The 18265-nt window shown below is 45.1% G+C and overlaps 2 protein-coding genes across 2 annotated transcripts; both read left to right on the plus strand.

The window, feature by feature from the left end:
• Positions 1 to 975: 975 nt before the first annotated feature.
• On the plus strand, positions 976 to 2583 carry LOC122044278. The gene is made up of 6 exons (XM_042604795.1): positions 976 to 1164; positions 1246 to 1330; positions 1430 to 1495; positions 1695 to 1876; positions 2165 to 2221; positions 2284 to 2583. The coding sequence occupies exons 1-6, from the start codon at positions 976 to 978 to the stop codon at positions 2581 to 2583; spliced, it is 879 nt and encodes a 292-aa protein (XP_042460729.1).
• Positions 2584 to 5517: 2934 nt separating this feature from the next.
• Positions 5518 to 7310, plus strand: LOC121988596. Its single transcript, XM_042542100.1, has 2 exons — positions 5518 to 6402; positions 6508 to 7310. Exons 1-2 carry the CDS (start codon positions 5747 to 5749, stop codon positions 7229 to 7231), a joined length of 1380 nt encoding a protein of 459 aa, XP_042398034.1. The 5' UTR covers positions 5518 to 5746; the 3' UTR covers positions 7232 to 7310.
• The last annotated feature ends 10955 nt before the right edge of the window (positions 7311 to 18265 follow it).

The following is an 18265-nucleotide window of genomic DNA, read 5'->3' on the forward strand; positions in this document are numbered from 1 at the left end:
CAAATCATTGCACTCATCTTTGTCGCCTCTTCACTTCGTCGACGCCTCACGCCAGTGACGCCACTACTATTCGCGGTTCGCTTGTTCCGTCAAGGCCGTTGCCACTGTGCTCCGCCGGTGATCCTCCACAACAAGCAAAATCTCTTCAATTTTAGGTGAATCTTGTTTCTTATTTCATCTAATTTCTAATTTCATGATTTATACTTGGTAGTACATTAATTGTTATGTTGATTGCATAAATTAATAATTTTGAGAAATTGACATAGGTTATGGAGAAATTTTTAAAACGAAGTATTGAGTCTTCTAAGAATTCTATGGAAGAAAATAGTAAGAAAAATATTCTCACGTTGAATTCAACCCGGATGATATTGTTAGTGACCCAGGGCTATGCAAACCAATTAATGAATTTGATATTTCTATTAGAGATCAGATTCGAAGAGAATATTTGATTAGAGGATCTTGTCAACCATTTGGTCATAGTTATCCCCAAAGATAATTTGGTAAAGAGCATAGAAGTTTCCAAGTTGCTTGGTTTAAAAAAATTTCATGGTTAGAATACAACATATCAAAAGATGCAGCTTTTTGTTTTTGGTATTATCTCTTTAAAAATTCTCATAGAGGATGTCGAGTTGGAGATGAGGCATTTACTAATTCAGGGATGACTAATTGGAGAAAAGCAATGGAAGTATTTAATACGCATGTTGGTGGTGTAGCTAGTGCTCACAATAATGCAAGAACACAACTTGAGGCTTTTCAAAATCAACGACAAAGTGTGTCACATTTGCTACAAGCACAGGGGCATGGAATGTTGCATATCGCACTCGATTAGCGACAACTTTAGATGTTACACGCTTTCTTTTGAAACAAGGTTTGCCTTTACATGGACATGACGAGTCATTGAGTTCCTCAAATAAAGGTAACTTTCTTGAATTGATTGAGTGGTATACCCAAAGAAATGATGAGGTTGCCAAGAGCATGAATGAAAATGCTCCTGGAAACAATCAAATGAAGTCTCCAACAATTCAAAAGGATTTAACATGGGCTTGTGCTGCTGAAGTCACAAATGTCATTCTTAATGATATAAAAGACAATATATTTTCTCTTATGGTTGATGAGTGTCGAGATATTTCAGTCAAAGAACAAATGGGAGTTGTTTTAAGATACGTAAACAAACATGGATGTGTTATTGAAAGATTTCTTGCTATTGTACATGTGTCTGACACTTCTGCTATTTCTTTGAAGTAGGCTATTGATGAATTGTTTGCAAAACATAAGTTGTCATTATCAAGATTGAGAGGTCAAGGATACGATGAAGCTTCAAATATGCGAGGTGAGTATAATGGATTGAAGGCTCTTATATTAAAGGAAAATTCATCTGCAAGGTATGTCCATTGTTTTGCTCACCAACTTCAACTAGTTGTTGTTGCAGTTGCTAAAAGCAATCGAATTGTGAGCGATTTCTTCCAATATGTTACTATGATTGTGAATATTATTGGTGCATCATGCAAAAGAAAAGATAAGTTTAGACAACTTGAACATGATAGACTTGTAGAATGTTTGGAGAAAGGAGATATTGTTAGTGGCAAAGGAAAAAAATCAGGACATCAGTTTAAAACGACCAAGGGATACTCGTTGGGGTTCACATTACATGACTTTTATCCGTTTGATGCCTACGTGGACTTCTGTTTTAAAAGTGCTTGAAAATGTGTATGATGATGGTACTCATGATGATAATAGTGGTATCGCCACCAATTTGATTGATAAGATGGAGAGTTATGAATTTGTGTTTGTGATGCATTTGATGAAATATTTATTGGGAATCACAAATGAATTGTCACTTGCCTTACAACAAAAGGATCAAAACATTGTACTGGCTGTCAGTTTGATCAAGACAATGAAAGATCGATTACAAAAATTGAGAGAGGAAGGATGGGAGAATTTTTTGGATGTCGTCAACAAATTTTGTAGTAACCATATGATCCCAGTACCGAATATGGAAGAAAATATGAGAACTCGTGTTCGCAGCAGACATAATGGACAAATGATTATTAATTTTCATCACTATCGTGTTGAAATTTTTTGTCAGGTATTATTTTTAAATATTTTATTGAATTTGAATTTTCTAATAATGTTTTTTATTCATTTTTTATTGTTACAATATTAGGTTCTTGATATGATGGTTCAAGAGATGAATAATCGATTTTCAGAATCAAGTACGGAGGTACTTGCATTGCTTGCTTAGATCGTCCAAAGGACTCTTTTTCTCAATTTGATATTGGTAAGCTACTTCACCTTGCTGAACTTTATCCAGAGGACTTTTCATTGACTGATCGTGTAATACTTGAGGTCCAACTTGAGACTTACATTCAAAATGCACGAGGTGAATTTTCTATGATTGAAGATTTGAGAAGTCTTGCTAAAAAGATAGTTGAAACGGGCAAGAATATAATTTTTTCATTGGTATATCGTTTGATCGAGTTAGCATTAGTTTTACCAGTTGCAACTGCTTCTGTTGAAAGAGTTTTTTCTGCGATGGAAATTATCAAGACTAATTTGTGTAATATGATGGGGATGAGTGGATGAATGACAGTTTGGTAGTATACATCGAGAATGATATTTTTGCTACAATTGAAAATGAGCAAATTTTATAATATTTTCAACAGATGAACACTCGTAGGATCCAGTTGTCTCCTCTTGTTTGTATGTCTAGATCTGATGTTGGTGGTTCAAGTATCAAAAAATAATTACATTATTGGTATGCACATATTTTTATATTTGTATCATTATCATTATCAATTTAGTACTTTTATCTTTTAATATATTTATTTGATAGTAAGAAATTTTTTTTAGTCTCTTCTTTGAGCACCCCTCTAAATATTTATCTGGATCCGTCACTGTGTACGGTAGAAGATCGTGTAGGCATGCTTTGTCAATCATGTTGTTCCACTCGCTATGATAACTCTTGTGTTGTCCCATATGCTATGTCAGTGTACGTGATGTCCCACGTGTTGTGCTAGTTTACGTGTTGTCCCACGTGTTATTGACAAGAGTTGGGCTAGAGGGGTTGGCATTCAAGTGGAGAGACATCAGATCAGTGAAGCCGAGAGTTTGAACAGGAAGTGTCGGATCGATGGGGCCGAGACGATAGGGCCGAAGGCGTTAGGTCAGTTAGGCTGAGAGGACAAGCAAGAGCGCTGGATCGACAAAGCTTCACGTCTTGGGTAGGCTGAGTTAAATAACAAAGTTCTCATCTTGGGTGGGCTGAAGCGAATGAAAAAGCTTCTCCTCTAGAATAGGCCAGATGGAGATGATCCCGCTGATCTATCTTAACTTTAACCTTTTTGACTATTGATATTTTTTAATACACATGAAAACTTCTAATATTCCTAAATCAGGCTGTATTCGTTTTTCCGCTCACCAGATTCATATGTATTTTATCGCCGACTGATGAAAAAGAATATATCTAAAATTAATAAGAAAATAAGCTGGCAGACACTTAATCGCATGCTTCAATGATCTTCATCTGCAAATTAATGATGCAAACTGTCGTTACTTAAGCGACACTTAAGCCACAGCTCACTCGGCCACCGTATTGGTTGCCATTATTTAAGTTGAGTGGGAAGTGCTATCAATTTGCAGACAACCTGTTTCCAGGAGCAGCCGTCCCATCCTTTTCCAGGTCCAGGCGTCCAGCTGCCTCTTCATTATCTGAACACACTTAAACACATAAAAGATTAAAAAAAAAAATTGTGAAAGGTTCTGAGGATTTCTAGTTGTTTTCTGGTTAAAATGTTCAGATGAGTTCGTTGAATATTATACCGCTTTTATCCAACCATGTATTTATAAATATCGAAATTACTAAATCATCTAGTTAATTTTAAAATAATTAAATAATGTATCGATTTTTTATTTTATCTCTAATTATTGGACTGTCCATCCTACGTACTTTATGATTTATATTAATGATCAATAAAAAAATTTTATAGAATGAGATCGGATCGATCAGGACTAGTTAATGAGGCTCAGATTTCTCATTATTCTAATTAGTCGATTAATAAAAAAAATCAATCAATTTATATTTAAAAATTAGTTAAATAATATTTTTATAAGTCGAATCTATTTTTTTATATGTGAAATTTCAAATTTTAAAATAAATCAATTGACTGATTTAAGGACAAAATCAATTAATAGATCAAATGATTTTGGATTAATATAAAATAATTTTTATGTGTTTGATTAATTCTCTTGATTATATTCATGCCCTCAAATATCAATTTAATTCAATATACTCAGAGCACTATTTTTTTTTTTTTGAATATTTAGTCCATCAGTCAATTTTCCCTAAAATCAATTGATTGAGCAAACATTCTCGGATGATATGAAACTAGTTTCTATGTTCGTCTAGTTCTTCTGATTATATTAATGCTCTCAAACGTCAATTTGACATATTATATTAAAAGTAGTGATTTTTTTAACACAAATATATTTAAAAATTTTAATTCGTGTTCAAAAAATTACTGCTCTCAATATATTGGATCAAATTGTTGTATAATGGCATGGATATAATCAAGAGAATTAGATATAGAGCTATTTTCATATCAATCTGAGGTCGTTTTGTCCATCAGCAGATTTTAGACAAAATCGACTAATGAACCAACATTCTCGAATTGATATGAAATCATTTCCTATGTGTTCATCTAATTCTCCTGATTATATCCATGCCGTCAAATATCAATTTGACTCACTATATTGAGAGCAACGATTTTTTTATATAAATATATTTTAAAAATCTAATTCATGTTTAAAAAATCATTACTTTCAATATGTTTAGTTAAATTGATGTTTGAGTACATAAATATAATCAGGATCACATATGAGTTACTTTCATGTCAATCTGAAATCATTTTGTATATCAGTCAGTTTTGGACAAGATTGACCGATAAACCAACCATTTTCGAATTGACATGAAATTAATCCTACGTGTTCTTCTAGTTCTCCTTATATTCATGTCCTCAAACATCAATTTAATCCAATATATTAAAAACAATAATTTTTTAAACACAAATATATTTAAAAAAATTAATTCCTATTTAAAAAATCATTACTCTCATTATATTGATTAAATAAATATTTGATGATGTGAATATAATTAAAAGAATTAGTCGAATATATAAATTATTTATTTATGATTTTATTTATAATTAATTTTGATAAAAAAAATAACTCGGTCAACTAATTTATTTAAAAATTTGATTACCATTCGACTGATCTGAAATCGATTTAATTGATATTTGTATGATTAAAAGCAAAATAGAAATCGAGTACGATACGATTTTATAATTTTGATGCGGTTCAGTAAAACACTGATTATCATAAGTGAGAGTTTCAGTGGCGAAAAGGTCAAATCACTTTGTAAATTTTACTGGAAATTTGGTATTACTAAAATTAGAAATATGTGATCGTAGATTCCTCGGGGTAAAACTAAAAGCCCACAGACAATTTTCAATTTCCGTCCACAGGGCAAGCTGTGTCGTCGGGCAAGCATCCGTGCGATTCCAGCTCATGAATTCGACTCCATATATTTCTCTGCAAATTCTCCATCTCCGAATCGTCCTTCGCCCTTTCACTCGCGCACTGCCTGCCACACAGACGCTTTCTTCTTCGCTCCGGCGCCGACGCCGACGCCCCTGCCAGCGTAAAGAGACATAGAGAAAGGGCCACTGCCGACGCCGTTCTCTCAGTTTCAATGGACCCTTGCCCCTTCGTTCGCGTTCTCGTCGGGAACCTCGCCCTAAAAGTCCCTGCAGCCGCCCGCTCCGCCGGAGGCGCCGGCGTCCACCCCTCCGCTCACCCCTGCTTCGCCACCGTACGCCTGCACAACCACCCCTCCAGCCAGACGTCCTCCGTCCCGCTCGTCCCTGCCGACCACGCCGCCGATGCCCCCGCGGCCTCGACCGCGCTCGCCGCCGGGTTTCATCTCTCCAAGGCCGACATCGACCGGCTCGCCAGGAAGTCACAGTCGCTCTTCTCCTCCGCCTCCGGCTCTGCGACTACGAAACTGAAGGTTAGGATCTACTCGGGCCGCCGGGGGAGGTCCTGCGGGGTGCGATCCGGGAGGCTCTTGGGGAAGGTGTCGCTGCCGCTGGATCTCAAGGCGGCGGCGGAAGGGAAGGCGGTGGTGTTCCACAGCGGCTGGGTCGGGTTAGGGAAGGGGGCGGGCAAGGCGCAGCTCTATCTGACGGTGACGGCGGAGACGGACCCCAAGTTCGTGTTCGAGTTCGACGGGAAGCCGGAGCATAGCCCCCAGGTGTTCCAGGTCCAGAATAACAGGGCAAGGCAGCCCGTCTTCACCTGCAGCTTTAGCCGCCGCCACCACTCCGGCGACTCCAACTGGCGATCGAAGTACGTACCGCCAACTTCTTTGAGTTTTCTGACAACAACGACTCTGTTTTCATAAATTTCATCCGCCACAATTGTTGAATAGTTCATTTTGTTCTCTACTTCCAGATCGATGTCGTTGGAGTCAAGTAGTGCTAGGAACTGGTCGTCGTCCTTCGCGCCGGGTAGGGAGGGGCTGGGAAAGGAGCGCAAGGGCTGGTCCGTCACTGTCCACGACCTCTTCGGCTCGCCCGTGGCACTTGCCTCCATGGTCACCCCTTTCGTCGCCTCCCCCGGCACTGACCGTGTCAGCCGCTCCAACCCCGGCGCTTGGCTCATCCTCCGGCCAGGCGTCGTCGGCACCTGGGAACCCTGGGCCCGCCTCGAGGCTTGGCGGGAGCGCGGAGGCCCCTCCGGCGACGGACTCGGCCACCGCTTCGAACTCCTTTCCACCAATCCCTCCGACCGCGGTGTGTGCCTCGCTGAGTCCACCATCAGCGCCTCCAGAGGCGGTAAGTTCACTGTCGACCTCACCAGCGCCTGCGGCAGCCCCCTCGCCCGGACCACCTCCTCCCTCCTCCCCTGCGGAGAATCGACGACGCCCTCATCAGACTACGTCGGGTTTGTGATGTCGTCGACGATCGCGGGCAAGGGGCGAAGCGGCGTCGGCGTCCGCCCGAAGGTGGAGGTCGGAGAGCGGCACGTCCGGTGCACCGACAACGCCGCCGCGTTTGTGGCAGTCGCGGCAGCCGTTGATCTCAGCATGGAAGCGTGCCGCCTCTTCTCCAACAAGCTCCAGCGGGGGCTTTCGTTCTCCAACTTATTGCGCCGGCAATCCTCCAGTCCAATCTAGAACTATAAAATTACTCAAAATTGCTGAATGTACAGATCCATATCGATCGATATTCTATTAGATTCGTTCTTTTAGTGAATTTTTGATCTTGTCAATTCTGAACATTTGTTCTATGCCCCCGTTCAAATTGCACGTATTTGATGGTGCGAACGGTGATGCCTTTGATGACGGAGGAATTAACGATTACATATGGATTCGGGCGAGTTTTGTCGGCTTGCGGTTGTAAGGTTTGAGTGAGCCCGGCCGACCAGAGGCATGGCGTAGGACGATGGGAATGCGGGGCGTTGAATGGGGTCTGGGCCCCTCTCCTGCATGCCATCACATCCTAGTCGTCCTTTCTTTACCCTTTAAACGAGTGTGGGCTAAGGAAAGACAGCTAGACGTGGTTCCCATTGGCAGTTCACTTACAGTTCAGGCCAGAGCACATGGAATGAGTACGACGGTCACAACGGCCAGCTTTGGCTCAGAAATCTGAGTGCATAGATCTAAAACATGAAATCATTAAATTTTGTGCTTTCGCCACTCTCTTTTATTTTAGCTCCTACCGGCAGCGATAACTGCTGACAAGTTGGTGCTCAAAGCTAGTGTGTTCGAGGTGTGCATAGCTGGGAATCAGTTGAGAAAATTCGATGGACTAAGCTAAACAAGTTAGACAAATTATTTGAATCTTTTACAGCTATTTCGCATAAAATCTATAATTTTCATATGAAAGTGGTGGTGTCCTTTGTTGCGTACTCGAGCTCCTTCTCTACCTACGCCTCTTAAGCGGAAACTTCCATCGTCCTCCGCCGTGTTTCAAGTGGCTTGCGAGTCAAAGTGCGTCAATAGAGGGCTGGCGTTGTTGGCGCGACTCCTCCAATGGTCAAATTAACGTTGGGCTATGAGATAAAACTAGCGGAAATGCAAGAGACAGAATAAATGTTAAGAGAGATTAGAGAGGTTGGTACAGAAGAGTTATCTCCACATGTAAGGAAAAAATTATCATACTTTCACTTTTCTTCATTGAACTTTATTTAGCTACGGAGGTGGAATGTCCACATAGTCGGCCACACGAGCCATGTAGGCGATCACATGAGCAAGATGTCGCACGCAGGGTGGTAGGCCGCCAGGGGCGACAATCGTTGGACTATCATTTTAGCACTATCAAAATTGTTGCCTAAATGTATCTTCTATTCGAGTTGTCCAAGGTTATTGGGTTGTTGGTCAGGTGTGCAAGTTATCAAAGGTTGAGGCCAAGTAGTCCGCTGCCACCGATAGCCAATTGGGCTTCCCAAGTTCGAATGGAATGCCACTAGACGAAGGCTGAGTGCTCAGGAGCACAAATCCCGAGTGACCTTCTCAAGACCGAATGGGATGCCACTAGATAAAATATGAGTGCTCAAAAGCATAGACTAGTTGGCCTAGGAGTGAAGTTGAGTGCTCGTGAAGTGACCTATGTGTTAGTTAAAACTTAAGCTGCATAAATTTTAGACAACTGAAATAAGAATTCGAATAGGAAAAAAAACAAGAACAAGAAGATTTGGTTTCATCGAGAATATGGCATAAGAGAGTAAACACATAAACATAATAAAGAATCTGATTGAAGAGACATTATCCTTGTCTTTAGCGTCATTCAGAAATTGTCACTGAGGAAAAAGAAGAAGCAGAAGCAAAACGAAGAGATCTTCCAAGGGACTTAGGGGATGACGGCACCGTAAAACTTCTTATCGATAAGGAACAAGAAATTAGGTAAAGATGATACCCTAAACCCTTGGAGACCTCCTCTTTATATAGGAATTCAACCCGTTATCAGCTGCTCATAGATAATAACAGATTGGGCTAAAGAGTTCTATACATTAAACTTACATCCAATAATCTGAACCCCAATAACCTTAAGTTAGATCATTTAACATGTTTCGGTATCGCAAGTCTCTTAAATCGCATGTGAACCCACCTTAAGAGATATTAAATCCAACACTATGGCCAAACCGTGTGTCATACCACGATTTCAAATTTAATTAAAGTACTGAACTCTTCTACGCTAATGTAACATCGAGATGACTCAGGTCGTCTCTCACAACAAATGTAGTCATGACAAATCTTAGGAACGATTTATTTGGACATAGGATTTGGGTTTTAAATTGTACATACTTAAGTCGAATAATGGAAGACAACCTAATCTAATCTCAACTATGCTCGCAACGAATTAAAAAAGAACAAAGCAATTAACAAAAAACTAATCTAATCTAACATATGCATCGAATAGAAAATATTGGAAACTATACTATGAAAGCAAACTAACTCATGCAATTGGAAAAGCAAGCAATTAACCTAATATAATTACTCAATTAATTGAGATTAAAAATTAACTAACATCTATTACCTTAAGTAAGAACTAAACCAAATTCAAATCCGGTGTAAATGACAATTGAAACATAACGTGTGATCCTGTCCGAAAGCTGAGTCGGACGAAGGCTGGTCGCGACGGCCTGGTTGTTGACGGAAAGTCGTGGGTGATCCGGCTCCCACGGGCGGCTGACGATGCTGCAGGCTCCTGCACACACTCAGACGATCCCCCCCTCCTGTTAGAGACCAGAACCCAGGGAAAAAGTCCCCGGGTCAGGCCCTCCGACGCTCAAGTCAGGTACTTTTTCCCCAGAAAACGCAGAGAAAAAACGACTGAAAGTGAAAAGTTGTGGAAAAAAGTGATGAGAGAGCGTACCTACGTACGAGGAATCCTCCCCTTTTTATGCGCCAGCTAGGGCTTCTAGAACCTGCAAGCATCTTAGAAAGCGTTAGACGCTGGGCTTTGTCATGTAGTGAAAGACACCTGTCTGGCTACTATTGGTTATGAAGGCATCTTCTCGTTTAGGAACCTCCGCCTTTGCGCAGGGGCTTTGTCATGTAGTGAAGGACACCTGTCTGGTTACTATTGGTTATGAAGGCATCTTCTCGTTTAGGAACCTCCGCCTTCGCGTATATCCCCTGGTATGTGATGATTACCCCCTCACATCCTCCTGTCAGACCTGCTCCCCAGCTTTTAAGCGCAGCCTGTAGTTGAGTTGTCCCTAAATAGCTCCGCCGATCCCGACCTGTACCGTGTGACTTATGTCCCGGGCCTTCAAACGCAGGCCTGTAGATCGAGCTGTCTCTGAACAGCTCTGTCGATCCTGACCTGTACCGTGTGACTTATGCTCCGGGCCTTCAAACGCAGACCTGTAGAGCTATCTCTGAACAGCTCTGCCGATCCCGACCTGTACCGTGTGACTTATGCTCCGGGCCTTCAAACGTAGGCCTGTAGATCGAGCTATCTCTGAACAGCTCTGCCGATCCCGACCTGTACCGTGTGACTTATGTTCCGGGCCTTCAAACGCAGGCATGTAGATCGAGCTGTCTCTGAACAGCTCTGCCGATCCCGACCTGTACCGTGTGACTTATGCTCCAGGCCTTCAAACGAAGGCCTGTAGATCGAGCTGTCTCTGAATAGCTCTGCCGATCCCGACCTGTACCGTATGACTTATGCTCCGGGCCTTCAAACGCAGGCCTGTAGATCGAGCTGTCTCTGAACAGCTCTGCCGATCCCGACATGTACCGTGTGACTTATGTTCCGGGCCTTCAAACGCAGGCATGTAGATCGCCAATCCCGACTTGTACCGTGTGACTTATGTTCTGGGCCTTCAAACGCAGGCCTATAGATCGAGCTGTCTCTGAACAGCTCTGCCGATCCCGACCTGTACCGTGTGACTTATGTTCTGGGCCTTCAAACGCAGGCCCATAGATCGAGCTGTCTCTGAACAGCTCTGCCGATCCCGACCTGCACCCCTGTGTTCTGCCTATCGTTGCCCTTTGTCTCTTGACTACTTTGCCCCCTTGATTGACTGGTCTTCCCGAACTCTGACTGCCATAGATGCTTGACTTTGACTGCCACGCCATCTTGACTATTGACTGCCAAGTCACCTTGACTTATGACCGCGACATAGCCTTGATCCTTTCCTCATGGGCCCCCCTATTGCGCGTCGTATCACAAGCCTCCCCACAAGTCTAGTCGAAGGAAGGCTCAAGTCTGACTGACTAGACCCCAACACGCCTCTGCGCTCTCTGCTTCCTGCCTTACGTACCGTGCCAACCTTTATGTCCTGTCGCTTGGGATACCATGCCTCTATGTTCTCTGCTTCCTGCCTTACGTACCGTGCCAACCTTTATGTCCTGTAGCCTGGGATACCATGCCTGCTTAATTGCTTTAGTGGTTGCTTGGGATACAGTGCCTACGTAATTGCTTTGACTTAAAGACGAGCTCCCCTTTTTAAAGAGCCTTCCAGCTGCTTCTTTGTCATGTCATTCTTTCCTCATGCTTTCTTACTATCTTTCGTTATCCTGCATTCCACTAGTTGCTCCTTGACATGATGCATTCCCCTTATTCTGATGAGGTTGATCAGCCGTCCCCCCAAACGCGGCGAGATCAACTCACCTTGAGCCTTGCCGAGAAGGAACGTGAACTGGAACGTATGTCCCGGGATCGGGCCCGTCAGCTGGCCGTCCTGCAGGACATGGACGCCCTGTATCGTCTTGCAAAATCTCGCGTGTATGCGGAAAAGGCGATGAAGGAGGAATACCAGTCTAGCCTGCAACACCAACTTAGCCTCCAAGAACGTTTGCAACGAGAGCATGAGACGGAGATATCTCTCCTCCGCGCGTGCCTTAACGCCAAGCAAGACACGATCGCTCAGCAACAAGCAGTCATCAGATCCTTACACGCGGAGCTGGCTCAAGCTTTGAACATCCCAGAGGCTCCTGAGTCCCCAGACATTTCTTCACACGGCAGTGCTCATACTCCATAACCAATCCTTTCCCAGAGTTAAAGCTTGTCCGGGCTTTAGTTGTCTCAATGGCTCCTGACCTCCGGGACGTTCCTTCTTATGGCCTCAGCTGTATCGCCTACTGGTCTTATGTAACTTAGATACGATAATGCAGTTATTGAGCTTTAGTGGTCTCAGGGGCTCTTGGCCCATGAGACGTTTCTTCTTGTGGCCTCAGCTGTACCACCTACTTATCGAACTATGCTGTTGTACTTGTCTATTTGCCATCTTCCTGAATAGTCTATCCTGACCAATTTTCATCTGGCAAGCATTTTTAGAAACTGGCCCATATGTATGAAATAAGAATTGCATCATGACTCATTTTTATGACCTATAAATAATCAGACCAATATAATACTTAGAAATTAAAACTGTAGTGAACGGGCAAAACCTGATTTCGCAGTTAATATTGATGCGCTATGGCAGATAACCTCCCGTATTCAGCACCTCGCATATTTGTAATTTGCATAAAGGAGCTAAAATAGGATTAGATGAAGTTGACCTGATTATTTGAAGATGCTCTGCTCGATGTGAGGCGTGTCGGTCTAAAAGGTCGTTAGGCGTGGGCGTAGGGCTCACTTTTGATTCTCGCATGGGAGCCGACCTGAAAGGTCGTTGGGCATGAGAACAGATCTCACTTATAACTCGCACTGAGGCGAGAGTCTGGGACAACCGACCTGAAAGGTCGTTGGGCGTGGGCACAGGGCTCACTTTTGATTCTCGCATGGGAGCCGACCTGAAAGGTCGTTGGGCGTGAGAACAGAGCTCACTTATAACTCGCACTGAGGCGAGAGTCTGGGACAACCGACCTGAAAGGTCGTTGGGCGTGGGCACAAGGCTCACTTTTGATTCTCGCATGGGAGCCGACCTGAAAGGTCGTTGGGCGTGAGAACAGAGCTCACTTATAACTCGCACTGAGGCGAGAGTCTGGGACAACCGACCTGAAAGGTCGTTGGGCGTGGGCACAGGGCTCACTTTTGATTCTCGCATGGGAGCCGACCTGAAAGGTCGTTGGGCGTGAGAACAGAGCTCACTTATAACTCACACTGAGGCGAGAGTCTGGGACAACCGACCTGAAAGGTCGTTGGGCGTGAGAACAGAGCTCACTTATAACTCGCACTGAGGCGAGAGTCTGGAATACTCCGGTCCGAGACCGGTGGCGATGGTGCTGGTCCGAGACCAGTAATGATACTCCGGTCCGAGACCGGTGGCTATGGCGCTGGTCCGAGACCAGTAATGATACTCCGGTCCGAGACCGGTGGCGATGTCGCTGGTCCGAGACCGGTGGCGATACTCCGGTCCGAGACCGGTGGCGATGGCGCTGGTCCGAGACCAGTAACGATACTCCGGTCCGAGACCGGTGGCGATGGCGCTAGCTTGGCCCCAGATGGAGGAGGTATAGTAATAGGTAAACTGTTCTTCCCAGTTTCGCCTGTCTTGCCTATGCCGACCGGATCACTATTGCTGGCCTTGGGCCAACTTGCGCCAACCGCCTTCTCCCTGTGTTCACATTATGTACGGTATAAGGTTAAGAATAAAGCGAGAGCTACATAAACCTTACTTGACACTTGAGCTATGACGACCCCGCATCTTTTGTGGTAAACTTGGTTAGATGGTACGAGCGGAGAACACCCACACCAGCCTGCTTGCCCGTTTCTGACCTGCAAATCGCTCCTGCTGACCTGCATCTGCTTCCCCTTATAAATTGTCTGGATTCTGCAGCTTTATGAAACTTCCCGCTTAATCTCGGCCCTTTCATGAAGAATGCAGCTTTTCTATGCCACGCCCCCTCTTCATGATTTCCTTGCCATGTCAATCCTTAATGCACTTCTTCTCGCGACGACACCTGTCCGACGCTTTTACTGCTTACGCCCCTTGACGCCAGCTTTTTGACCCTTTTTTTGTACCCTTCTGCACCTACCTTCTATCAGACGGCGTTGGGGCGTATTACCCAAAAAGATACTTGGCTCAACTTTCGATATTTCCTAGGAATGAATGGGCTTTATAAACCCTAAAGGCAGTCCGCCGTTTTCACTTTGACGCTTCGCTATCCTCTTCCTTTCGCTCGTGGCCGTTTCTGGTAGCGTAACTTTTCGTCTTCCTGGTTACGCCCGACCTGTGACCCTCTCGTCTCTGACCCCTTCACTTGCTTACTCTTCATAATCATGGATGGTAAGGAAATCTTCTGGTATTCATGCTACATCTCTGATTTAGACCATCATAACCTGTCTTCACTTCAATCCAACTTGGGGCTAGATTCCGCATATGAGTTTCGTCTCCCTTCGCCAGATGAACACCCTTCTTCTCCTCCCGAAGGCTTTGTCACTGTCTTTAGGGATCAAATCTTAGGCGGTCTTCGCTTTCCTTTACATCCTTTTCTCTCCGAGTTGAGTCAATATTGCGGTATTGGCATCTCTCAGTTTGCCCCAATGTATTCCGAGCTGTCTGCGGCATCGTCATCTTGTGCCGCATTTATCAAATTTCCTTGACCGTTCAGCTATTCCATCATTTCTACTCTTTCAGGCGGGCTGAGCCGGAGGTGTTCAATGTTCAGGCCAAACCGGGATATAAATTTTTTGATGACCTACCTTCTTCCAATAAAGGCTGGAAATCTCGCTTTTTCTTTCTTAAGCTTCCCGTCCCCTTAGCCGGGCCTTCCCAATGGCGCCCCAATCTTCCTTCCAACTTCCCCTCACATCTTCATGAACCTACCTGCTCCGCGGCCTCGGGCAAGCTTACCGACGTTGTTGTCCGCTTGTTCGTGCTGATGCTAGAAGGCCTTCTATACTCTTTTGGTATTAGCCCTGTTTCTGCAGAAATCGGAGCTCCCTTTGGTAAGCTGCTATTTTTTCTGTGTCGTTCTTCACTAACTGAGGTGATTTTTCCCTTTAACCCTGTAGTGGCTGCCGTTCTCCGCTCCTTTGCCAGCCAAGAACAACCATCTATGGCCGTTCTACAGGCTCTTAACGAAGAGTTGACACAATGCCTATCTTCTGATCCTTCTGCTTCCACCGGTCTGCAGCCGCTCCAACCCCAAACCTCTGATCCTGCAGTCGCCTCTACACTTACTGCATCACCCGCCCTTAGCCACGCAGACTCAGCCCTACTCCGAGTCTTCGATCGGCCAGCGACAGAACCATCTCTTACAGAACAAGTGCCTTCTCTCCCTCCTACTATGAAGCTGCGTCTTGCGCGCAAAGGCAAAAGAGTGGCACCGGCCACCGCAACTTCTTCGCCACCCCCTCGCCGTCAACGTGTAGTTGGTATCTCTTCTCCTTCTCGGCCCTGGATACAAGCTTGGCCCAGGGGAAGGTTTCTGAACTGGAAATTACAGACCTGTCATTGGACATAACAGCTCCGGTACCGATCCAGAGTTTATTACCTGCCCAGCCTTCGTCCTCTAGCGATCAGCCCCAGAGCTCGATGACTCCCCCAACTTCTCCTGTCATGCCCACAAGCTCTGCTACACCGACCCAAGAATTGCCTTCCCCGGAACTAGCTTTCGAAGCCTTCTGGAGATTGCCTTCGGAGACTGATCCTGCTAATGCCTCCACTGCTGCCACATCTTCTATCCTTGGTAGGGTTGATCTATATGGGGACTTGGCCATCTCCTGGCAATCGGCCAATCATCAATTTTGGGGGAGCAATTCTCCTTTAGAGGGGCTTGACCAAATTGCCCGTTGTCTGGTATCGGTAAGCCCCTTTTTTACTCTTAGTTGTTGACATATATATTTGTAACCTCTTTTCCTTTCCTATGGCTGTTTACAGACCTGTTCTGCGAGCTTGAGTGTCGTTCAGCATGCAGCCGAGCTTCAGCGAGAAAATACGACACTTAAGGTCTGTCTTCAGGAACTAGAGCATCCTGTTACTGCCTCCGTTCCTCCTGAGCCTTTATTTGGGAATCTGGATGCTTACCTGCGGGCTGCCGGGGAACCTGCCACTTCTGCCCGAGCCATCTCCCATGCCGCCTTCGATAAGCTACAAAAATTGGAGGTGGCCTTAAAGACGAGTGAATCCCTGCTGGTTTCTGAGAAGGAGCGTCATCGTGCGACAATTGCTGAACTAGAAAACAGGGAAGCAGAGCTGCTTTCCCGGTCAGCTGAGCTGAAATTGTTGCAGCAAAGTCAGGAGTTTCTGCAAATGGGACTGGCCTACGCCCAGGCTCAGGCTTTTGCTTCCGCTACCCCGGGAAGCAACCATGAAGTCTCGATGGGAAGCCTGCCAGGTCACTCTTCAATCCTTACAAGCAGATCTCTTGAAGGCCCAGGAAGCAATAACTCAGGGCCAGAACGACTTATCTGTGGTCCGCATTGAGGCTACCGCAAATAAGAACAGCTTGGAAATATACCAGGCTGGCGAACCAAAGCGGCTGAGAGCCTACAGACTGACCTATATTCGTTCTTCCTTATTCCTTCGCAAGCTGGGGAGTTGGATGATCTCGCTGTTGTGTTACGGGGCTGCTGGTGGGGTCAGACAAGCATTCGAGCAAGGCTTTCTACGCTCGACGCCTCCTGCAACTTTTCTGGACACGGCTCGCTTATCAAGGGAATTGCCCCATGAAACTTTTCCTTCCTTTGAGGCGGACGATGGACTTTTCCTTCTAGAGGCTCCCCCTATTACGACCGACAAAACTTCCTCTGATGTCTTAGCCCAGACTCTTCCCACTGCTGCTTCCGAGGCATCTGCTGATCCCGCATCTTCTTCACCCGCGCTGACCGATCCTGTGCTCCTCCCACTGGTGTCTGATGACCCCGTACCTTCTTCCCACGATGTTGCTTAATGGGAAGTATGCTGTAGTGTTAACATTTAGGTGGTAGTGTTGAAATTCTAATGAATGTACTTATCCGTTTTTCTATCTGGATGGCCACCTACAGACTGGACTATGTTCGTTCTTCCTTATTCCTTCGCAAGCTGGGGAGTTGGATGATCTCGCTGCTGTGTTACGAGGCTGCTGGTGGGGTCAGACAAGCATTCGAGCAAGGCTTTCTACGCTCGGCGCCTCCTGCAACTTTTCTGGACACAGCTCGCTTATCAAGGAAATTGCCCCATGAAACTTTTCCTTCCTTTAAGGCGGACGATGGACTTTTCCTTCTAGAGGCTCCCCCTATTACGACCGACAAAACTTCCTCTGATGTCTTAGCCCAGACTCTTCCCGCTGCTGCTTCCGAGGCATCTGCTGATCCCGCGTCTTCTTCACCCGCGTTGACCGATCCTGTGCTCCTCCCACTGGTGTCTGATGACCCCGTACCTTCTTCCCACGATGTTGCTTAATGGGAAGTATATTGTAGTGTTAACATTTAGGTGGTAGTGTTGAAATTCTAATGAATGTACTTATCCGTTTTTCTATCTGGATGGCCATACTGTTTTTCTCCCATGTATATATAGCTTGCCCTTTTTCCCAGTAAGTTGCTCACGGCTTTCTGTCAATCAGCTGACCTTTACTAATCAGCTCGCCCTTGCTTGTTTTGCTTTGCTACGTGGCTCTTCTTCCCAATGATTGTTTTCATACTGAGCTTGACGAGGACTAGACTCTACTTTTTGCCTCTGACGCATGTTCGTGAAGCCCGCTGATCTGATCTGCCTATCTTTCCGATGACCACTCCGCATACTTTTGTCCTGCTCTCAGCGATCAGCTATTTAGCGAGAAGCTGCACTGAATGTGCCTTTTTCCCGCTTTCCATGTGCCCTATGAGGTGCCTCGTATCTCGAGCCCCTGCCTTTCCCATAATACCCCCTGGTTATATTCTCGAGGAGCATCACAAGGCGTTCCCCTTCTATCTCCGCCCTTGTATCAGCCGTCGGCTGTCAACTTACGAAAATATCATTCCTCCGCAATACCTATAAGTATCTTCTTTCTTCTCCCTTCCCTCTGTTATGTTTCTCCATCGACACGGAGCAATCAAACGTCGCCGCCACAGACCGACTTCCCCTAAGACCTCGTCGAGATCCCCCCTTTTCCCCGGGTTTCATCTTTCCATTTGTTCTGTCTCCTTTCTGAGGTAATCTTTCTTACAATGACTTCTTCCCCTTCTTGGTCCTCCCTATTATCGGAGCATTTCCCTGGCGCATCGACTTTTGTTGAATTGGATTGGGATGACCTAAGGTATACTTATGAAATCCCTCCTAGCATTCGTCCTATCCTTCCTACTGGTGTGTGTTGGTGCAACATTAGGTCAAGGTTGACCTGGTTGACCCGACT

Source organism: Zingiber officinale, chromosome 1B (assembly GCF_018446385.1).
Source record: "Zingiber officinale cultivar Zhangliang chromosome 1B, Zo_v1.1, whole genome shotgun sequence".
Lineage (NCBI taxonomy): Eukaryota > Viridiplantae > Streptophyta > Magnoliopsida > Zingiberales > Zingiberaceae > Zingiber > Zingiber officinale.